General features: G+C 41.0%; 1 protein-coding gene across 4 annotated transcripts in view; it reads right to left on the bottom strand.

The window, feature by feature from the left end:
* The window catches only part of LOC103729163 (inaD-like protein), a 315156-nt gene that overhangs the window by 111182 nt on the left and 180525 nt on the right, over positions 1–23449 (bottom strand). For all 4 annotated transcript variants that reach the window (XR_003848556.1, XM_029560655.1, XM_008827155.3 and 1 more), the window contains 2 exons: positions 17675–17747; positions 1846–1929 (listed from right to left, as the gene is read on the bottom strand). Coding sequence is in view for 3 of the 4 variants with exons in the window: in XM_029560655.1 (XP_029416515.1) it covers positions 1846–1929; positions 17675–17747 (157 nt within the window). In the remaining variant the exon portion in view is untranslated. The remainder of the gene's footprint in view (positions 1–1845; positions 1930–17674; positions 17748–23449) is intronic.

The following is a 23449-nucleotide window of genomic DNA, read 5'->3' as shown; positions in this document are numbered from 1 at the left end:
ACACACACACACACACACACACACACACACACACACACACACAAAGTCTGTCTACATCTGCATTGAATACACAGACTATTTTCTTGCCATTATTCCCTAAACAATATAATACAACAACTATTATATAGCACCTACTCTGTACCAGGTATGATAAGAAATCTAGAGATGTCTTAAAGGGAGTATATGCATATGGTTATATGCAAATACCACATTGTTTTATATAAGGATGTTGGGCATCCAAGCACTTTGGTACCTTATGGGTCCTGGAATCAATCTGTGCACAACGTACCTTTAACTCTTAGCTCTGATCAAAACCAAGATTTCGATGTATTTGATGGGCATCCAACATTGGAGATTGTTATTTGTTTACTTCCCATAGCATCTTCCTAGGATCTAGCACAGGGTATGGCAACAAGCAGAATGAAAAAATTTATAAGATGAAGGAAGGCTTTAGTTCTGATGAACAGTGAGAACAGGGCCTTATCTACTATCGTGCAGGTTATTGAAATTTGCAAAATATTGTAAAAGATGAAGAGATTTAAATGAGGTTTCTTCTGTATTTTGGAGTCAGTTTGTAGATTATTCCTTGCCTGTTTTTTGTTTTTTGGCCCCAGACACGGTCTCCCTGTAGTCCTAGCTGGCCTGACACTTGTTATGTAGGTTACTCAAGTGTGGTTGGCACAATTTCCACTGTTGATGAACTGACCTTTCCTTTAACCCTGAATGAATCAGTTAACTTTGAAGGAGATAGAAATACAAACACACACACATACACAAACTACCTTAAGATTCTAAAAGGTGAAAAGATAGATGACTTCTCAAATTCCTTGAATTAAAATGAAACCTCAGCCTATCTTAAAATTGCCTAAGTGACTAATTACTGGAGATTTGTAAGATATTTTGAAACACAGAGGTGGTGGTGGTGGGGAAGCCCACATTTTTTTCTAAAAATTGTAGTTCAACTTTACTAGTGATAAGCTGCAAAACAGAAAAACAGACTATGAAAAAAGACTTGGATGCCAGAGAGAATGGGAACAACCTTCAGGCATACCACATACCAGCCAGTGGCCTTAGCAAGTCAGTTAACTTCTCTAACTCTCTCTCCTCATTCTTCAAAGAGTGCCCAGCACTCTCATGAATGTAGAAAAAGCATAGAGCTTGATTCAAGGCAAACCTTCAGTGACTATTAAACAATTAAACAACACAATGTCACATCCACACAGAGGGAGAGCTATAACCTCCCTCTTCTGAGGATGCCCTTGCTCTTGGGCAACTAAATAACTTCTACTCTGAATCAAGAACCCATTCTACAGCTCTTCCTGTGTGGCTAGGATTCGTTAAGCCCAGTCCTGGCCCTGTAGACCCAGGACTGAACTTGATTTGCAGAAGTGGCTGCTGCTTTAGTCCCAGGCTGCACAGCTTAAGTGTGGTGGGAGAAGATGCTGTTGCTGGTCCTCTTCTTGTCTCAGACCTTAAGATGCCTACAGAAGGGGTTGGAGAGATGGCTCAGTGGTTAAGAGCACTGGCTGTTCTTGTAGATCGACTTTCAAAAAGGATCCAGGTTGGATTCCCAGCACCCACATGGTGGCTAACAACATCTGTAACTCCAGATTCAGGGGACTCCAATGCCTTCTTCTGACCTCTGCAGGCATTGTGCATGACTTGAGTACACTTATATACATGCAGGCAATACACTCATATACATAAAACAAAAGTAATAATAAAATAATTTTTAACAGATGCCTAGAGAAGCAAAGAGAGCAGGCAGTCCTCTCTAGGTGGTAAAAAGTAAAACCCTCCCTCCTCGCCCCAGGAACCTAGGACAAAGGGCAGTGGGCTTCCCACCTCTCTGGAGCTTTCATCTTCAGGCTGCTTCTCTTCCACACTGCCATCTTCCTCGCCACTGGCAGATTCGGTGCCACCCAGATCCTACGGGGCATTAAAAAGAAAACAGCAGAGCCGTCATTCCACATTCACACTTGCTCAGACTACACACACAGTACGCCGTTGGCAGTTCGGTGTTTCTGCGGACATTGTTTCTGCAGAAGCTATTCTGTGTCTTTCTTACTGAAGGCCAGCTGGTGTCTCTGTTTGTTTGCTTTTGTAGGCATTGATCCCTGCAGCCTGCAGATGTGCTTTGGGAAAGCTGGTCCCCACTCTGTTCCAGGCCCAGGCCGACTGCCTCAGGCCAGTCCCCTTCTTTTTGACAACAATTCTGTGAGGAAAGGGAACCTAGAGAATGGATTTTGTCAGTTCTGGCAATATGACAAAGAGAGTAGCATGCTGGAGGCTGTAGAAAAGTTCTTCACTAATCTTCCTTGGCTCTTTTCTTTTTCCTTGCACTTTATTATTGTCTGGGTGTTTAAGCTTGCATGCTAAGTTTTTACAAGCTGATAAACACTGAAAAATTATTTCTCCCACAGAACTAAAATCACACATGCCCAGACAGTGTACATAGCTGAACTAACATTAGTCACTACTGCGCATTACCATTTATAAATTATATAATAAAACAAATGATCAGATACTCAAGGGTTAGTTACACAGCTCAAAAGGCATATAAAGATATGAGATGTCTACTCAATTTGTTAGCAAAAGCTCACGTTCTTTTTTGTAAAACAGGTTGGGGAGAGATAAGAAAAAAATTATTTCAAACAAAAAAATAACTTGGGAATCAACTTCTAATATCTATAGAAAGATAATTGTAAAAACTTTTGGTGGGGATGGAGACATGGATCAGTGGGTAAAGGCATTTGCTGCCAGATCTAACCATCTGGACTTTCATGGTAGAAGGAGAGAAATGGTTCCTGCAAGTTGTCCTCTGATCTCCATACAATAAATAAATATAGAAAATAAAAGAATTCAGAAAACATTATTAAGAGCTATTTTAAGCTCTATAACAGGCACCTCTATCTTTATTTAAGGCACATGCTACCTGTTCTGCATGAGGCACAGGCAACATCTTAACTAAAAACATTTAATAGCCTGTTCTAGTTTTAAGCTGCTGCTGTTAAGCTGGCCCTCAGAGGGCAAACATAAAATTCATTCTCTTTAAAAATTGTCCAGATTCTTTAAAGACGTGCTTCTACAGCAATGCTTTCTTTAAATTCTTGTTATTGTTTGGCAGTTTCATACATTTATGTAATTCTAGCTGTCTTTACCCCCATTTTCTTCTCTTACCTCTCCCTCCCTCACCATACCCCTCCTACTTTTGTATCTTCTTTTTGTGTGTGGCTCACTGAGTTTAACCAGAGTTTCTTGCCTGAGCATGGGCAGGAAGTTATTTACTGCAGTAAGTGCAACTTATTAATGGCTACACCACTGAAGAAAATGACAACACTTCCTCGAGGACTATTGTCTGCCAGTAGTCTCTCAGGGAGGGGTGGGGCCATGGCTCCTCCTTCATTCATGATGAAATGTTAACACGCCCAATGGCATGCAGGTCTTCTGCAGACAACTGCAGCTGCAGTGAGTGAACAATGTTGACTCTCTAGGTGGAGGTTTCCCACAACCACACAAATAGGATGTGTAGAAAGATACTAATTATCGTAAGCCCTGCCCCCCCCCCAAAAAAAAATCAGTGGTTATGCAAACCTGATGTACACTGGTCTGAGTGTGGACAATATAAACATAAGGTGATCAGGCAAATAATCAGAGAAGCCCTATAACACCCAATGACGGAGTGAACGAACCACAGCTGTAGAGTGTTCTCAGTTCCTGGAACTCTGAATCTGTATGATACTAAAAACATACAAGCATTGTGCTGGATATTCTGGTGCTTAAACTTTCTAAATTTCTCCTGTGTGGATAAAATTTTGGCATGGGAATATATTTAAAGACATAATATGGTATGAATTAGTACAACTGATAAGCACATTTTCAGTCCTAAATAGCAGCAATCTTCTGTTAAGTGTCCAAATGGGCTGATCTTAACCAAATTTATACAGGTTGTGATTTTACAAGCTTGTGGCCTAGTAAAAGTGCTTTTCGACATGCCCATGAGGTGTCCTTAGACTTGTTTACCAAGCCAATATTAACATGTTGGTTAATACCTACAGCAAATTAGGTCCCACCTCAAGTTCTACTTCCAAGGCAACAGCATTAGGTGCCCAGTTTTTATGGAAGGTAACAGTTATTTCTATGACTATGACAGTTTTTGAGGCATAGCTACATTTTAAGATAATTCTCTACAGACAAAAGTTGTTTGCTATTAAAAGTTCCTCATTGCTTTTGCCTTGTGAATTAATCTGTATTTTCACATTTCATTTCACCTTAAATTAATCCTAAGCAACAAGCAGTACAGCAATCAAATTCTTCATGAAACAATTTCTGTGATGTAACTAGTCATAAACAGTGTGGTTGGATGGTGGTATACTATTAGCAAAAGGCCAGTTGAGAACATGGATGCCTTCCTTCTCAAAAGTAGTGTCCTAAGTTGTTTTAATACTCGGTACTGTGGTAACTTCATCCTTCAGTTCCTCTAAAATTTCACATTTTGGCTGAACTAGAATAAGGAATGTTATGTTCTTTTGACTTCACAGGAGCAGAGCAGTTCATTCAAGTCATGTTGATTTATTTAATTTAAAAACAATCAATTGGGGGGCTGGAAAGATGGCTCAGTGGTTAAGAATACTGGTTACTCTTGCAGAAGACTTGGGTGCAGTTCCCAGTACCCATATGGCAGCTCACAACTGTCTGTAACTCCAGTTCCAGGGACTCTGATGTCCTTTTCTGGCATTCATGGGCACTGTATGAACGTGGTGCACTTAAATACATGCAGGCAGAGCATCCATACACATAAAATAAATATAAATTTAATAAAACAATCAATTGGGTTATAAAAGAACTCGAAGAACTAGATATAGAAATGATGAAATGAAACTGGTCTACTTCAGTGTACTCTCGGAAATTCTCAGTGCCTTGAGTATTAAGTGGAAGAAATAGGAAACGCAATGAATCTTGGCAAAAAGTAGTAACTCTTCAATCCAGTGATACCAAGGCAGAAGAACGAACACACACTGAAGTATAGCCCATCCAGGTTAGAATGCCTATAAAGTACTCTACAGGCTTTGAGTCAAAGCTTCTGCTTCTAGGCTCACTATGAGCTATGGAGCTTCTTGGTGGAGTAGTAATGAATTCCTATAGTTCCCCTGTCACACAGAGGTCATCTGTGCCCACCAGTAATCTCCATTGTCCTTCAGAAACTCCACTGAACTGAGGACTAGGTCTACACATTGAAGACTATGGCCTAATCATAGAGCTGGTCCCCAAGCAGCAGCACTAAAGGCAACATTAGTGGTAGTGCCAGCTGCGGTAAGGGAATGGGTGTGGTCGAAGGGCCATGCAGCAGTGCTGGTGTCACAGGATTGCTTCTTAATCATAAGAGAGTCACGGTGAGACAGGTAAGGGGAAGCACCCTTCTCTGTGGTGCTAGGCAGGTGTGAAGCATTGTTAAGGCACTCTTAAAGTCTGTCAAAATCACCATTAGTGTTAATGATAAATTCTGTAAGTTTTTATTCTTTCTATACGTTTCTATTCCTTCTAATGTTTATGTTCCTGTAAATAAGCAAAGATGTTGGGAGGTAGAGCCATTTGCTTGCTACCTGGCAACTGTTGGACTCTCCCTTGCTGCCCTGGCTGCCTTGAGTACAAGGAACAGTAGTCAAACAGCACCCTGAGCTGCCTTAGGCCAGCACCAACAATCTTGAGCACTCCAGGAACATTTTGATCCCAGCTGAATGCCTGGATGTGACAGTGCAACCTTAGGACTGTCTCAAACAGGTTGCATCAGACTTTTCCTATCATAAGCCTTGGTGAATTATAGATGCTCCCCCTGACCCCCAACATTTGCACTTAAACCAAAGAGATAATGCTGTGATTGATGCAAATATTAACCCTCATTTGCACATGACATGTGCTGTGACTGGTGCCAAGACCTCTTCTCTGGCTAAGTAAATAGGGGATTAAATCACCCAGGGAAACACCCTCCTGTGCTGCCTCCAGTGTTGCAAAAGGAGGCCCAGAAAAGTCTTCTCAGTGATCTTTCCTACTTTTAGTACTTGGGCTGAGCTGGTAACGAAGAAAGACGGATGCAGGAGAGACAGCATGGCAGCTCTGGCTCTAATAGCTTGACTGCTGAGAAGGCAACCAACCAGTTCAAGAGAGTGGCCAGGGCAGAAAGAAAAGGGACAGTGGAAGCGGAGGATGAAAAGCTATAGAGCTGAAGGAAGATAAAAAGCTACAAAGAGGGGGCTGGGGAGATGGCTCAGCGACCAAGAACACTGACTGTTTTTGTAGAAGACCCAGGTTCGAATCACAGCATCCACACGGCAGCTAACAACTGTCTGTAACTCCAGTTCCAGGGGCCCCAACAGCCTCTTCGGTCCTCCACGGGTACTGCATGACACGGGTGCACTTACGTACATGCAAGCAATACATTCATACACGTAAAAATAATAAATAAAATATTTTCTTAAAAAAAGGTTACAAAAAGCCAGGGAAGAGAAATTGCAGGCCCTGTCCACTTGAAAAGTTCCAGGGAGCTGTCAAGCCATAAGAGCAAAGACCTGACTCAAAACAATAAACAACAGAAGTCCCCAAATAAGTGTGTATTGAGCAGTTACCTGCCACATAGCAATGCTACAGTCGGTGACAGAATGTAGGACCCTGAGACCCTCTTCATTCACCAGCTACCCCCCAATCCCTCCAGACCCACACTAATTGCTCTTTTAGCTTCTGTAAAATGCTTGGCTGCTGCTTTAAACATGCCTAGACATGCCCTGACCCCCACCTGCTATCCCCCCCCTTCCAGGAAACTATAGATTAAGCAAGCCCACGCATAAAAACAGCCCTATAAGGTAAAAGCAGAGACTCCTGGCCCCACAGGTAACAGTCAGCACATTCCACAGCCCTGAGAATAGCACCTACCAATAAGAAACTTCCAGGGCTGCATCTTATACATCCAATCGGTTTAAAATTATGTTGGCGCGCGGGCTCCTTGAACCAACCAAAATGTATCTTCAGTATCCCACCCCCTCCCTTTGTCTAAAACCTATAAAAGGCTCCACTCTCCCTTACTCTGGGCTCTCAGCACGGATCCCTTGAGTTGATGAGGTCTGAGAGCCCGAGCTTAAGCCCGAATAAACCATAAACCTTTGCTTTTGCATTTTGGTGTGTTGGGTCCTCGGTGGTCTTTTTGGGGTCCAGTGGATGAGGTACAACAGGACCACATATATAATGTAATGTACAATAGAGCTAAAAACTGCCTATTACTTAGTGATGTCAGAGCTATTATGAAGGAGCAGCACATGCACTGCACTGATGCTCATGCTGGTGTAAACAAACTACAGTGCAACCACATAAAAGTGCTGCACACAACATATTATTTGATAAGACAACTATTCACAGATTTATGTACCTATATATTACACTTTGCATTATTTTATTAAAAATCCTCAGTAAGACAATATACCATGCTCTGCCAACATGAGCCTCATGCATCTCATCTTTGCATCTCTAGATTACACCAATTCCATTTCAGTTGTGCTTCATGGCCTCAGGAGCAACAGGCTATAGTACACCCTACACCTCTATACAGTGCAGCTGTGTAGTAGGCTGTTCGATCAGGGTGTAGCAGTGTACTTATATATTATTATTTGCACAGTGATAAAAATCATCCTTTGAGACATTTCTCAGAATGATCTGATATGCTTTGGATAGAAAATGTCTCCCACCAAAACCTCATAGGATTTTTGGCTTGCTCTTTAGGCAAATTCTCTTTAAGTTCTGGAAACTTTAAGAGATAGAACCTAGCTGGAGGAAGTATATCATTGGGGTAAGAACTTTAGGGAGTGGCTATCCTTCCTTTGGTCTCTTCCTATTCGTTCTTGCTGCTTCCTGTCCATCAGATGGTGAATGGTCTGTCACACGCTCTCACTGCCATGACGTTCTGCCCAAGCACACGAGGCAAAGTAACCATGGAGTGAACGCCAAAACCATGAGGTAAAGTCATCTTTCCTCCTTTAGTTTGTTTCTGTCAGGTGTTGTTCACAGTAATGAAGAGAGTAACTAATATAATATCTCTTCCCCCACCATTGTGACATATGACTGTACTTGTATTTATACACAGAAATGCCCATGCTCTAGTAAATAACCTCATACCCATGCTCATGCAAGCAATCCTAGTTAGTCTCAATAAGTCACACACCTGAGGCTCTCATAAACTGTTCAGTTGTCTCTTTAGCAGTCAACAAAAACAAAGTAGGACAGCAGAAGAAGGGATGAGAGAGGGTTATGGGGGTGGTGAACATGACTAAAATTCATTATATACATGTATGAAACTGTCAAAGAATAAAAAAAAAATAATGTGGTTAAAATACTGCCCTATCAGGTTACTTAGAAGACTAAAAAGGTAACATGTTGCAGTATAACTGTTTCCTTTCAGCTAGGCATGATCATGGCCATCAGCAAGCTGAGTGGCGTTGGTGGTGACATCTTGCCCTATAGTCACAGAGACGAACAAACAGAATGATAAGCAAATGCTAGATCTGCGTTAATGGGATTGCTAACCTTCCCTCTTGGAGCAGTGGAGAAGGGGCACAAGACCCTCTCCTAAGATTCCAAGTACCACTTCCACCAGCCTCAGCCACACATAATCTACGTTATATAAGAAGAAAAATTTGATGGAGTGGGACGTTTTGGTGGTGTAGGTACCTGTATGTCATTCATATTCTGATCAGTAACCCCAATAAACTTATTGATTGGTAAAGTATACTTGACAGAATCTTTCTTAGGTCTGTCAGCTCCTTCCTTATTTGGGGTGAATAGTGATTTCTCTAAGAATGTCATGAGATGTGTGTAAAATACTATTTGCATACTAGGGGTAGTTAGGTTTTGTTTCTAGCTTCTTTTGAAACAGATTCTTTATTCCCATATATTGTCTCCTGGAGTCCTCTTAACAACTCTATGGGTTTATGCCACTGTGATGTCAGTTCACAGAAGAGAAAAATGGTGTATTTCAAGCCTGCTACTAAAGAATTCTTCGTTAGCTAGAGGTGGATCCAGGAATCAAAACAAAATTGACAAGGGCCAGGTTCTTGGGAATTGTGTGAGGCCCTAGATAAATGTGGCTCTCATCTCTCTCTCATTCTTCCTTTTCAGTACTGAGTGTTACTCACCCTATGAAGACAGATTCACATACTTTTGATGGTTAATCTTTATTGTCAACTAGACAGAATTTAGAATCACCATGGAAACATACTTCTGGGTGTGTTTATGAGGGTGATTCCAGACAGGTTTCACTGACTAGGGAAGACCCACACTGAATGTCCATGGCTTTGGGTCCTGGACCGAATAAAACGAAGAAAGGGAGCTGAACACCAGCAATTCACCTCTCTGCTTCCTGACTGGATGCAACAAGACCTGCTGCCTCACGCTCCTGCTGCCATGAAGGAACTGCAACCCTTCTGAAAACCTTCCTTTCGTAAGTTGCTTTCACCAGACATTTTATGATAGCAATGAGAAAAGCAACTAATATGTAACTCTTAAAAAATTATTGTCCAGCCGAGCGTGGTGGCACATGCCTTTAGTCCCAGCACTCGGGAGGCCAGAGACAGGTTATCTCTGTGAGTTCAAGACCAGCTTGGTCTACATAGTAAGTTCCAGGTCAGTTGGGGCTACAGGGAGACCCTGTCTCAAAAAGACCAAAAAAAAAAAAAAAAAAAAAAAAAAAAAAAAAGTCCTTGGCCCTTGGATTTATAAAAAAATGTTTAGCATTTCTTTTTTAAAAATTTTGTTTTTATTTTATGTGTATAAGTGTATCAACTGCATGTATATAAGTGTACCCATGTCATGCAATGCCCAGGGAGGTCAGAAGAAGGTGTCGGATCCCCTGGAAATGGAGTTAAGGATGATTGTTAGCCATCATGTGGGTGCTGGGAATTGAACCTGGGTCCTCTGCAAGAGCAGCCAGTGCTCTTAGCTACTAAGCCATCTTTCCAGTCCCAGTTTAGCATTTCTTAATCAGAAAATTTTATTAGCTAAAATATATTTCAGTGAATTTTGGATAATTAATGTTACTTTATAATGTAAGTATGCACAAGTTAAGAAATAAATCCTGAAAACACACAGATATTCAGCATATTAGTGGGCATATTTTATAGAAAGAAAAATTCTGAACAATGAACTATATTTTCAGAAATCAGTAATCTATGGAAAACTTTTAATGGCCAAGTTGCTAATGCACCTGGTTTGGAGTTGTGATATAAAGTTATGGTATCTAAACCTGGCATTTGAAGAATGTTGAACAAGTCTACAGGTAGCTCCTCCAGCAAGCCTGAGAATGGTCTCCACCTCTGCCCAGAGGAGCAGCTTTCCACCAGGACAGTGGTTAGCCAATGCCCCTACTCTAAGCATCTGTGTATATCTATCCTTCCAACATTGTAAACTGGTTCCTTAGCTACAAGACAATCACTCTTTCCTCTGAAATCAGCTCATATTGTACCGAATGACATCTGTCCATCATCATCATCATCATCATCATCATCATCATCATCATCATCATCCCTTTTGCATCCTGATTATGTGTGCAGGGAATCTCTGTGATGAGAATGAGGGATCTTTGAAGCCAGCATCTGTGCCTTTGGGCCCTTTGTCTGATGTATTTATGTATTCCTCCTGGGGCTGCCTCACTTCAAAGGCTATGCTGTACTGGTTCACCTTTTAAATCTTATTTTTATTTTTTAAGACAGGGTTTCCCTATAGCCCCAGTTGGCCTGGATCTCACAGAGATCCACCTGCCTCTGCCTCCCGAGAGCTAGCATTAAAGAGAGCATGCATGTATCACCAAGCATGGCCTTAAATCTTTTCTTTTGCTTTTAGCTTGTGATGCCTCCACTGTGGAGATATAAAGTCCAAATTCAGATGAAGAGGAAACTCAGGCATAAAGGAGGACTTGAGAGTGCTTAGCAATGAGGCATTTCTTTTCTCAGAAAACTAAGATTTATGCAATGGTGTTTGTGCTGAAAGTAGGCAAGAACAAAAAAGAACAGAATGGCTCACACCATGGGTGAGGAGGCTTTAACACACCACACTTACCAAGAGCTTACAACATGGCAAACAGTCAGAGACAGGAAGAGGAAGCAGGTCAGCAGCACGACTCCAAGGAATGAGCATGCTGTGGCTTGAGGACCATCTGGCTGAAGAAAAGAGGCTGCTGACACCAAAGATGTGCCAGCTAATTCAGGTGGCAGGTGGCCACTTCCTCTACACTGATCTTCAAACCACCTGTCCAAGGTGGCTAGCTTGGCCGAGCCTGTTCACAGATAACTTCCCCAGGAAGACTACAGTCAGGATACGGCACAGGATGGCAGACCCATAGATGAGTAAATGGCAAAGGCAGGACTTGGGCTATAAATTAAAACAGCTACCACCCAAAGAAGGCAAGATAGTGTGTTGATTCCTACTGAGGGCAATTTTGTCATACACACCTTCCAGAAATTAATTCCAAACTCCCTCTTAAGGGCTCATCTGAAATCTCACAAAAAAAAAAAAAAAAAACAATGGTGGTTCTTATTTTAATGATTTTTTGGGGGGGGTTCTTTTTGAGACAGGGTCTCCCTGTAGTTCCAGCTGACCTGGAACTCACTATCTAGACCAGGCTGGCCTTGAATTTACAGAGATCTGCCTGCCTCTGCCTCCCGGTGCTGGGATTAAAGGTGTGGGCCACCACGCCCAGCTTTATTTTAATGTTTTAATTTACCAATTTCATTAAATTAAAAAAGTATAAGTACCTCTGTGTGTGTGTGTGTGTGTGTGTGTGTGTGTGTATGTGTGTGTGTGCGTGTCCTTGCACGTGCACTGAACCTGGAGTTCTCTGACTGGCTAGACTAGTCTCTGCCTCCCAATGCTGAAATTATAGACATACTCTACCATACCTGGCTTTCACATGACTGCTAGAGATCCGAACTCAAGTCTTGATGCTTATGTAGCAGGCACTTTACTGACTAAGCCACCCACCCAGTCCCCTAATTTAATAAGTCTCATTATGTAGCCCAGGCTGGCCTTAGATTCAATCTTCCTGCATCTACCTCCCAAGTGCTGGGATTACAGGAGTGTGCTATCAAGACTTGCTTGTCATTTATTTTAAAAAATTAAAAAAAATGTATTTATTTTTATTTTATGTGTATTACATGTATTTAAGTAGACACATGTGTGCATTGCCCACAGTGGCCAGAAGACAGAGTCTGACCCCCTGAAACTGGAATTACAGATGGCTATGAGTCAGCATGTAGGTGCTAGAAACCCAAACCCAGTCCTCTGAAAAAGCAGTCAGTGCTCTTAACCACTGAGCCACCTCTCCAGGCCCTGTTATTTTTAGACTACTTTGTTTTCTCATACCTACAAGTTATTCACACTGTCTCATCAACTAGACAGAAGGAACCTTGAGAGCAGGAGCCCTGATGGTGTCATCCCACATATCCACAACTCTCTGATTGGGAAGAAAGGGCAACAGAAGACTAAGGATGTCTGGATTCCTTGTGATCTTAGGACTGTAAATATCCTCAACAGCTGTCCAGTGCTGGTGATTCCAGTGGACTGCATCCCTGTGAAAAACACAATTCTGTCCTTTGATAATTCTATTTGAGCAAGTAGGAAGCTTAATTAGCTTTCCAATCAACCAACCAAATTCCTGCATTCTGGTCTGAACTATGTTTAAAAGTTACAGTGGCTCCAAAGAAACTATTGATTCTGAAGTAGTGGGTTTTGATTGAGCTATTTTTTTAAAAAATCGATTTGGATTTTAATTGTGATGTAGAAGTTATAGTAATGAAAATTTGGTTTTGTACAGATATTTTTTTTCTACTTTGGTGGATAAGCTCAATAAAGGCCATATCATCCCAGCCCCCACCTGTCCCCCCTCAAAATATGGGGTGGTGTTATATAGCCTAGGCTATCCCTATAGCTCTGTAAGTAGCCCAGACTAGCTTCAAAGTCACTGTCTTCCTGCCTCAGCCTTGATGCTGGGATTACAGGCCTACACCAGTCTAAGAAATTTCAAACGTCCTCAACTCTCTAACTCTCTCTTTTTCTCTCTCTCTCTCTCTTCTTCTCCATCTCTCCCTCTCCCATACATACCCCCTTAATGCTGGGATTACAGGCCTGTACCAGTCTAAGAGATTTCAATGTCATTATTAATCTCTCTCTCTCTCTCTCTCTCTCTCTCTCTCTCTCCCCCCTCCCCTCCCCTCCCCTCAATGTTGAGATCATATACCTATATACCAGTCTAAGAATTTCAAATGTTTTCATCACACACACAGATATACACATCCCTCATACAAAAGAAAACAAGTATGTGAAGAAACATATGTCAGCTACTTTGAGTTAGCCATTCCATAATATGTGCATATTCCAAAATACTGTTCTGCCTGGCAACACATATACTTTCCATTTCTCAGCTTAAAAAAATCAACTACTGCTGGGCATGGTGGCGCATGCCTTTAATCCCAGCACTCGGGAGGCAGAGGCAGGTGGATCTCTGTGAATTCAAGGCCAGCCTGGTCTACATAGTGAGTTCCCAGACAGCTGGGGCTACAGGGAGACCCTGTCTCAAAAAGACCAAAAAAAAAAAAAAAAAAAAAAATCAACTACTTTAATAAAGGAAAAAAATCCTATTTTGCTCATAACTATGGAGGATCGAAGATACTAGCAGCTGGGGATTCTTCTAGAGGTTGTAATAACTATTACACAACCAAAATGAGCTTCCAGTGTGTGCAGGAATAGTGCTAAGCATTTCATAAATTAGTCCTTCCAATAAACCCATAGATTTATTATAATGATCAAACCCACTTCAAACATGAAGAAACTGATGCTTATAGAGCTTAACTGGCTCAAGTTTACCCTGCTGATAAATGGCAGGATGAAGATTAGGCCTTGGATCTGCCTGACTTTTGAGCTTGTGCTCTTACCCACTGTGCCATACAACTGCTATGATGCTATTACTGCTGCCAAGCACACTGCGCAGACATGTTAATAATCCCTTGTAAACATGCATAGCTATGTGGCCTCTTCTTAGAGTTCCCTTCCTCTATACTCAAGAGAGGCTGAAAGCCTGGCTTTACTGAAAGTGTTATGAGGTTAATTGCCTTTTACCAAGGTCACATGCACAACAGGCAATTGGTGGAAATAAAGTCACACAACTCAACAGCAATCATCAGACTTCTGGCTCAATATTCTGTTAGAATTTTTTCTTTCACTCTGCAGCACACAGCACAACCATATGAAGTAATTTGGCTAGAACTATATCTGACAGTATAAGAGCTCAACAAGTATTTGTTCAATAAAGGAATGAATGTGAGATATCACTAGCATACAATGAAAGTTATGCTGAATTATTGCTATCAGGTCCAACGTAGTAATATAGATGCATTTTATGTATTGGCTTATGATTTAAAAAGTTCTTTCCATCATAGGCCACATGAATTATGCTTAAACACTAGAAACACCTATGAGAGAAAGGCAGAATGAAAGGGCCGTGTAGGCAAATGGAAAGGGATGAAGTGGTGAAGAGCCTATACACTTCACATGATACCCCCTGGAGGGGCTCCATCCATTAGGAACACTTAATAAGACCAGCAGTCCAGGAGAGCTAATAGGTCCTTTAGAATAAAATTCAAATTGCAATGGTGTAAAAGAAACTACACAGAACTATGTTCTATGTTCTTTTAGAGAAAAGGATTCATTATACTTTTATAAATGCCCAGTTGTGATCTATTTTTAAAATGAAATACACAGAATGGCATATTACAACTGATCCAGCTTTTGTAATGAGGATTTTGGAACTTGTAACTGGTAGTATTTATACCTCATATACATTAACAGCTTGCTTTATTTAAAAAGCAGAATCAGCTGGGTGTGGTGGCACACACCCTTAGTCCCAGCACTCAGGAGGCAGAGGCAGGCAGATCAAGGCCAGCCTGGTCTACACAATGAGTTCCAGGCTAGCTGGGGCTACAGGGAGACCCTGTCTCAAAAAGACATAAATAAATAAATGCAGAATCACAGGTCTTCTAATTTTCAGAATACAATAGTGATCTTTTTGAATGACACCAGGCTACTTTTCTGGCTAATTACTGATTCTGGTTTTTTTTCCACTTGCTTTAATTTCATGTGTATGAGTGTACTGCCTGCATATATGTAAAGTGCACCCATGTTGTGCAGTGCCCAAGAGGGTCAGAAGAAGGTGTTGGGTCTCCCGGAACTGGCATTATAAGTGGTTGTTAGCTGCCACGTGGGTACTGGGAATCGAACCTGGGTCTTCTGCAAGAGCAATCAGTGCTCTTAACTACTAAGCCAACTTTCCAGTCCCCTGATTCTGTTTTTTAAATTAAGATGAGTAAAAAAAAATTTTCTTTACAGGTGACTAAATGATTATAATCAGTTTTTTTGGTGCTTAGTACAAGTTAGAAAAAGGAAAACAACAGCTAATATTATATAATATAAAGACTGAGCTAAACATACTTCTCTGTTAAATATACTGTAAATAAATAACACACTTTGCTTTTTCTGAGTATGTACTTTGTGCCATGAGCTGTACTAAGTGCTTTATAGACACTGTTTCCACTCTGTGACAAGCCCATGAGCACTTGGTCGTCACATGGCCAGGAATGCGCAAGCAACTGATGCTGACTGGTCTATCTGCCTGTGGGCCCACAGATATATTATTTAGCTTCTCTGTCTCTTCTGTAGAGTGAACATACCAACACTGCCTCTCAGTCTACATGCAAGATTCATGAAAGCAGTACTGAAAGCACCCAAGACAGTGTTTGGCAGAGTCAGCACCCTATTCAGTCACCTGTCAAGCGTGGACCCCTGAGTAGGAGGACTGCAAACACCACCTGGCCAGGGAAGGACTAAAGAAAACTTGTAGCTGATAACTACAGTCATTCCTGACAGAAAACAGACAACAAACAATGAAACTAAACAGAAAGCCCAGAGACAATCCTCTCAAAACTAAATATTGACACTAAAAGTACATATTCATCAACTCTAAGAGACACAAACTCTGGATCTTTCAGATGCTTTAACTTAGAAACAATACATGCAATAAAGGACAAATTTACTTTCTATGGTTTGATAATTTGGTGAGAACACTCATAGCCAACACTATAAAAACATTATTCTTAAAATATTGTATCCCCTCAATGGATTTATGTGAAATTAGTTTTTAGACAAGATCTTTCTATGTTACACAAAGGGGATCCAATTTCTGGGCTCAAGTGATGTTCCTGCCTCAGCCTTCTGAGTAGCATGGACTACAGATCTGTACCACTATATCCAGCTTATCCACTCTGAGTAGTGTAATGAGCTCTCTCGTTGTTCAGCTCCATCCTTCTTAGGAAGTGAGCCATCCTTTTGTCCAGCATGTTTGTATCACCTGTTAGTCACTTAGCAGTCACCTCAGTTACTGGACCTAATGTCACAATATCATAGTGCTTCTCTACAGCATGGTACTATCTGTGGTCTCAGTCATCCAGTGGAGGTCTTGGAACATATACTGCACAGATAAAGGAGGGCTGCTGGATGTCATCTAATCTTAACAATCCTATGAGGCAGAAACTATTGTCACAGTCCTGCAGGAAAGTAAAATGTAGGTCAAAGGGGTTATTGCAACTACCCACAGTCCCATGGCTTATGCAGAGCCATAGGATTTGAACTGGTAGTTTGGCTGTGGGGCTCAGTCACTCTACCACCACACTTCCTATCTACCCTAACCCTCCTCCCTACCCCCTCCCACTTCCTTTTGGTGTTGGGGTTAAACCCAGGGCCTGGTGTATGCTAGGAGGAGACCCTACTGCTTTATTTCCAGACCCTCTGAGGTCTTAAATAAAAAAATTTAATGCTGGCAAGAAGACTGTAGAGAAATGGCTATGGGTGGAGAGACAATGTCTACGGTTATATTTTGTAAAGATAATAACTTCAAAATAGGTAAAAATTTGAACTGGAATAGCCTTTGATTCAATGATGATTAATAATGATTGTCAATTCGATTGAATTGAGAGATGTGTGGTGTGTCTGTGAGGGTGTGTCTAGAGACGACTGACATATGGGACAGAAACTGAGGGGGAAAGACCCAATCTAAATGTCAGCTGCACCATCCACCAGGTGTGTCCAGAAAAGGTCGAGGGAGAAATGAGGCCACAGGAGCAAGTTCCATTCTTCCTGACAAGTGTCTGTCACTGCTGCTGTGGCCCATGGACAGACACCAGCTTCTTTTGTCTTTCAATGCAGACTCACACCAGCAACTCTTCAGGGAGCTTCCAGACCTTCAGACAAGGCAGGGAACTCATCATTGGTCCTGAGGCTTCCAGCTTCTGAGATTAAGTGGTGTTGGATTCTCTGGCTTTCTAGTATGTAAATGGCCATCATTGAATCAGCCTCTAACTCATCTTTGTAACTTTGAAGAAGGTAATACTCATGAGTGGGTTCTAATACATTTGTTTAACACTGTTTTACATTACTTTTACAATCACACCTCAAGTGTTTTCTCTCTTAAGGAAATTTGCTAGTTGGCAGTATGTGACTAGAAGATTACATACTGAAAATCAGAAAAGCCATTGTCTTACAGAAATGGAAAAACTCATCCAGTGCACTGAGAACTATTTAGGACAAGCCTTACCTCAACAGATGATGGGGAGTTTGATGGTAACGGGAAAGGAGTAACGGCCATTTGGTTGACTGCGTCTTCATTTCTGTGGATGGGTGAGACAGGCAGAATCAGTGCTGGATAAAGGCTAAATTCCTGCTCAAATTATAAGTACTTTCTTAGTCTCAGTTCAAACTGTGCACATTCACAGAATTAAATATGTATATGGACATAGGTTCCAAGTATGCAAAGCTATTAGACTCAAGGATAGATGCAGCACTCAAGAGATACTCAGACACAATTATTAATGACAGAATGATGATGCTAGGAGTCAGTAAATACAGCCTGGAAAGTCTGGTGCTATAGAAAACAATTCTGGAAAGGCGTCAGCTCTTTTGGCATTGTGGAATGTCAATTTTTCAAATGGGCATGCATGGCCTCTAGGGACCCTCTTGTGTCTACAGAGCTGTGTTCTTTGAGCTGGAAACATTCCCGGCCTCCTCATTTGGTTTCAAACTTTGTTCTGTGAAGGATGGCAGGATATCTCCAACAGGCACTGCATGGTGGACTGTGAGGAGGAGTGATGGTTGCGGAGCATGGAGTTCCAGAAGACAATGCCTTGTGGGCTAGGTGAATATGGCTTGTCATCTTAAAGGAGCAGATTAGTAAGTAGGAGCTGGAATCCAAACAGCAGGGGGACAGGGACACAACAACCAAAAAATACTAGTTTTGATTTTTGTGGCTTATATCTACTACATTATTAGCAAATGATAGGCAGTGGTGCAGTGGGAGATAATGACTATTCTTCACTATTCATTCATTATACAGGACCAATATAATTCTGGTAAGATTCATATGAAGCCTAAATTTTGTTTTTTTCACAAAATAAACCAATAAAGTTCACAAAGATAATTTTTGCTTAGGACCTAAAGGCTGGGGATGTAGTTCAATGGTACAGCATTTTCCTAGCATGTGTTGGGCTCTGAGTTTGATGGCCCCAGCATTAAAAAAAAAAAAATCCAAGACAGACTTCATAGATGTCTCCCTTCTAGAGAAGCAACTGCCTGATTTGGCAGCTGGGTAACAAGTCCATTGGCCCACGTCATTCCTGCTCTGGCCTTTAATCACATCACTACCTGCCTTGAAAAGCCTGCCCAGTCAGTTTCTATGCACCTACCCATACTTCTTTAGTATGAATTAAAAACCTCAACTAGATGATTTACCCCTTTAAGTTCAAAGACTTTATATTTGCGTCTGCTACATTTACATATATGCTCAGACCATTATCTGAGCTTAGGAGCTGTATAGCCAGCTCCCCACTGTACATTTCTCTACCAGATGTCTTACAAGCACTGAGAAAAATAAAACTTTTCATTCCACTCAGTCCCCAGATGATTCCATAGTCAATTCTCCTTACTCAGTAAGATCTGCCCTGCTGTTCAACCAGGAACTGAGGGTCTTCTTAAAGATTTATTACATAATGTACTTTGATCAATTCCCCCATTATTCTCTTATTCCCGTCCCCTTACCACTGAACCCCCTCCTTTTTCCCAGCAAGTCCTCTCAACTATGCTCATGTCTAACCTGTGTATGTTTGTGTCTCCAACTGCATTTAATTAGGGTTGCTGGCAGACCACAGGTGGGGAGCTAAGAGTCTTGAAACCTCCAAGCTCTCAGTGTTACTTTCAACTCATCGATGTCTTGTGATTCTACTTTCAAAATTTATGTTAAATCTTCTGACTTCTTTCCAGCCCATCCTACTGATTAGCTTCTTATTTGATTTCCCTACCCGTGTCTTCTCAGCAATCTCCTCTACAACCCATTCTTCACTCAGCAAAGTTATTATGGTCTTAATAGTTAAATCTGACTGTAGTTCTTTCTTTATTTCATTTGAGACAGGTTGGCTTAAAATCCTCCTATAGCTTCCTTCTTTCCTTCCTTCCTTCCTTCCTTCCTTCCTCCCTCCCTCCCTCCCTCCCTCCCTTCCTTTTTAAAATTATGGGCTGGAGAGATGGCTCAGTGGTTAAAAGCACTGGTTGCTCTTCCAAAGACCCAAGTTGGGTTCCCAGTACCTACATGGTGGCTAACAACTGTCCTTAACTCTAGTTCCAAAGGATCTGACACCCTCCTCTGACCTCCATGGGCACTTCATGCACACGGTGCACTTATATACATGCAGGCCAAACACCATACACATAAAAACAGAATAAATAAATTTAAAAATTTTTATTTTATGTGTATGAGTGTTTTGCCTGCATGCATGTAAGTGTAGCTGTGCATTCAGTGTCCACAGAGGCCAAATGAGGGCACTGGATCCCTCTGGAGTTACCATGGTTCTGAGCCCCCATGTGCGTGCTGGGAACTGAACCTGGGTCCTCTGCAAGAGCAACAAGTGATCTTGACTGCTAAGCCATCTCTCCAGCCCCATTCTTACAGTTTCTTATTATATTTAAGGTCTAGTCCACTGTGTTACTCATGAGATAAATATACCTGTAGCTGTGGGGCTTTGGGGAAATCACTTCTCAGAATCTTTCCAGATTGCTAAAGGAAGTAAACTGAACTAACAGAATCCTAAGCTGGTATAAATTCTTTGTGGAATGAGCAGAGTATAAAGAAATGAAGGGGCTGGGAAGATGACTAAGTTGGTAAAGTGCTTGCCACACAGGCATGAGGGACCCGAGTTTAGATCCCCAGCACCCATGTAAAGCTGAGTGGCATGTGCCTGTGATCCTTGTACTGGGAAAGTGGAGACAAGTGACCCCTGAACTCACTGGCCAGCCAGCCAGCGAGACTTGGCAAGTTTCAGAGATAGTCCCTGTTTCAAAAACTAAGGTGGAATGTGACAGAAGAAAACACCCATCATCAGCTGCTTGCCTCATACATATGCTTGAGCACCTGCATACATAGTACAATGCATACATACATTCACACACATACATATATGTATACATATATACATACATATATACATACACACACTACACATATATATCACAGACAGATACGCACATGAACACATACAGGCAAACGTGCAAAAAAAATGAAGTCTAGGAACCATTCGTTGCTTTGTCCCTTTCTTGGACTGTCCAGTACTTGAGCCAAATCAAAACAAGAAGGGAAAAAACTAAAACTATAAAGTGCCACAAAGCATGAGAAACATGTTTTCTGGCAGCATTACTGATGTCTTGAGCATGCACTATTATGTTAAGAGATGCCTATTGTTTTACAGGGGGTATAACCCATTCTTCAGCAGTTGCTCACACAGAAAAAGTAATCAGCTAACCTGGGGTAAGTAATAAGCACTTTCCCAGTGGTGAATGCCCTCCCTATTCCATTTTTCCCATTGAATAACACAACAGAGCTCAGGTCAACCTAGAGCCAAAAGCTAGCAGGACATACCTGCTCCAGATTTGGAGCTTACAGGGCAGGGTACATTTGGCAGTAATTAAGTAGATGGTTTTTCAGTTCTCTCTCAAAGGTTACTACCATTGAAAAATGGCTGCATATAAATTCATATTGAGGGGTCATGATTAACTTGTTCTAGGCTGGTTCAGGCAAGCTATCTCTTTAGAATTTTCACAAATTAGTATGACTTCAATGCCATTTAAAGTTCATTAAAATTTTTTTAACCTCACATAATAGAAAACCTATGATTATTCCTAATGGAGAGAGGAAATCTGTAAGAAGTCAAAGTTCATAATCTTTTATAATCTACTTGCTATCGATTGTTAGCACACCAGCATCAAGTTGGGGAGAGCTGACAGAATAGAAATTTCAAAGAGGAAACACACAGCAAAAGCAAAGCAGAACAGAGACATTTACACTTTAAACAAGCAGTTAGCCAGGATGACTTTCTGAGAATCTTCAATACCTCCATAGTTCAAGATTCTCATAAAGAATCAAATCTGTTTGCTTTATTTATTTTTGATCTTTTTGAGACAGGGTTTCCCTGTAGCCCCATCTGGCCTGGAACTTGCTATGTAGACCAGGCTGGTCTCAAAATCACAGAGATCTGCCTGCCTTTGCCCCCCCAAGTGCTGGGATTAAAGGCATGCCACACCATGCCCAGCAGTCATTTGCTTTGAAACTAGTCGTATCATTTGAAACTATGTATTCGATCTGTTTTCTCACTGTGTACTCAGCTGTTTAAGTTTAACTAGCCTCTAAGAAAACAAAGTAATCAGCCCTACTCTGCCTTAGACTCCCCATGTAATCAACTTTTACAAGCCGAGTTAAACAAATAACTTTAATCTCAAACCATGTTCCCTAATTTTCCCTCATGACCTTTCAGCCCTGATGCAGAATAACTCTCTCTCTTTCTCTCTCTCTCTCTCTCTCTCTCTCTCTGTGAAATGTGATAATTAGATCTAATATAATTTCTAAAAGTAGCAATGTTTACAGCAAATTATCCACAATAAATATTGAAAATAACATGTGGGCACAGGTTGATAATTTTGTTTGCTGTTTTGTATTCATTCTGGATCAGTAAGGGTCAGAAAAAGCAACTTCTTCCTTTACAAAACTTCAATTAAAGATTTTTTTTTTTTTTTTGTCTTTTTGAAGCAGGGTCTCCCTGTGGCCCCAGCTGTCCTGGAAGTCAACTATGTAGACCAGGCTGGCCTTGAACTCACAGAGCTCCCTCCTGCCTCTGCCTCCCAAGTGCGGGGACTACAGGTGTACGCCACCACACCCAGCCAATTAAAGATTCCCCCCGCCAATTATTTATTTAATAACCACATACTTAGGAGAAGCATTTCATTACAACAGTATTGACATATTCAATAATAATTTTCTGAGCTAAGATGCATCTTTTTCCAAAATTGGCTGTAAATTTTTAGGTTTACAGTTTAATTATTACAGTTATACAATATTGTACTCAGTATAAACCCTATAAGACATAAAATTAAATGAGGTTTTAACCTTTAAAAAAGAACTCCACTTCATTATTAAAATACAGTTTCATACAGAAAAATTCATTTTCAATGCAGTTAACGTTAAGATGTTTGCACATGAATTTCTAATCTATATATCTGATTATAACTAGTGACAGTCGGTTACTTTCTGAGCTTCTTGGCATCTGAGCATGGATATAAAGTCATCAGGTAGATTTCAATAGTAATGTTTTTCAACATCTACTAATTCTTACTATTTTTTTAATCATTTTTTAAAATTTTTAATAACTACATGAAAGCATTTCAGTACAGATACAACATAGTCAGTAACACACTCCAGAGCAAGAGTATATCTCTTTCACAAGTGGGTGCAAGTTTCTAGGTTTACAGTTGAGTTAATACAGTTATACAATATTGAACTCAGTACAAGCCCTGTAAGACATAAAATTGAATGAGTTTTAACCGGGCGTGGTGGCGCACACCTTTAATCCCAGCACTGAGGAGGCAGAGGCAAGTGGATCTTTATGAGTTCAAGGCCAGCCTGGTCTACATAGAGAGTTCCAGGACAGCCGGGGCTACAGGGAAACCCTGTCTCAAAAACACCCCCGCCAAAAAAACAAAAAACCAAAAACCTAAAAACTGAATGAGTTTTTTAACCTTTAGAAAAGATCTCCATTTCATTTTAGAATATATTGTTCCAAGCAGAAATACTCATTGTTTTTGCTACTAACACTGAGATGTTGGCGCATGCATCTCTAATCTGTATGCATCTGATTATTACAAGTCATAATCGGTTGCACTTGGTTCCTTGGCTCCTGTGTATGTCTATAAAGTCATTGGGTAGATTTCAATGGTGATGTTTATCACCTCTAATTAACATGACATAAATTTCCATGCTTCTTCCTCAAATATAATA

This window comes from Nannospalax galili, unplaced genomic scaffold (assembly GCF_000622305.1).
Source record: "Nannospalax galili isolate Female #2095 unplaced genomic scaffold, S.galili_v1.0 scaffold793, whole genome shotgun sequence".
Classification (NCBI taxonomy): Eukaryota; Metazoa; Chordata; class Mammalia; order Rodentia; family Spalacidae; genus Nannospalax; species Nannospalax galili.
The sequence above is the reverse complement of the archived record's forward strand: the minus strand, read 5'-3'. Positions and strand labels throughout refer to the sequence as shown.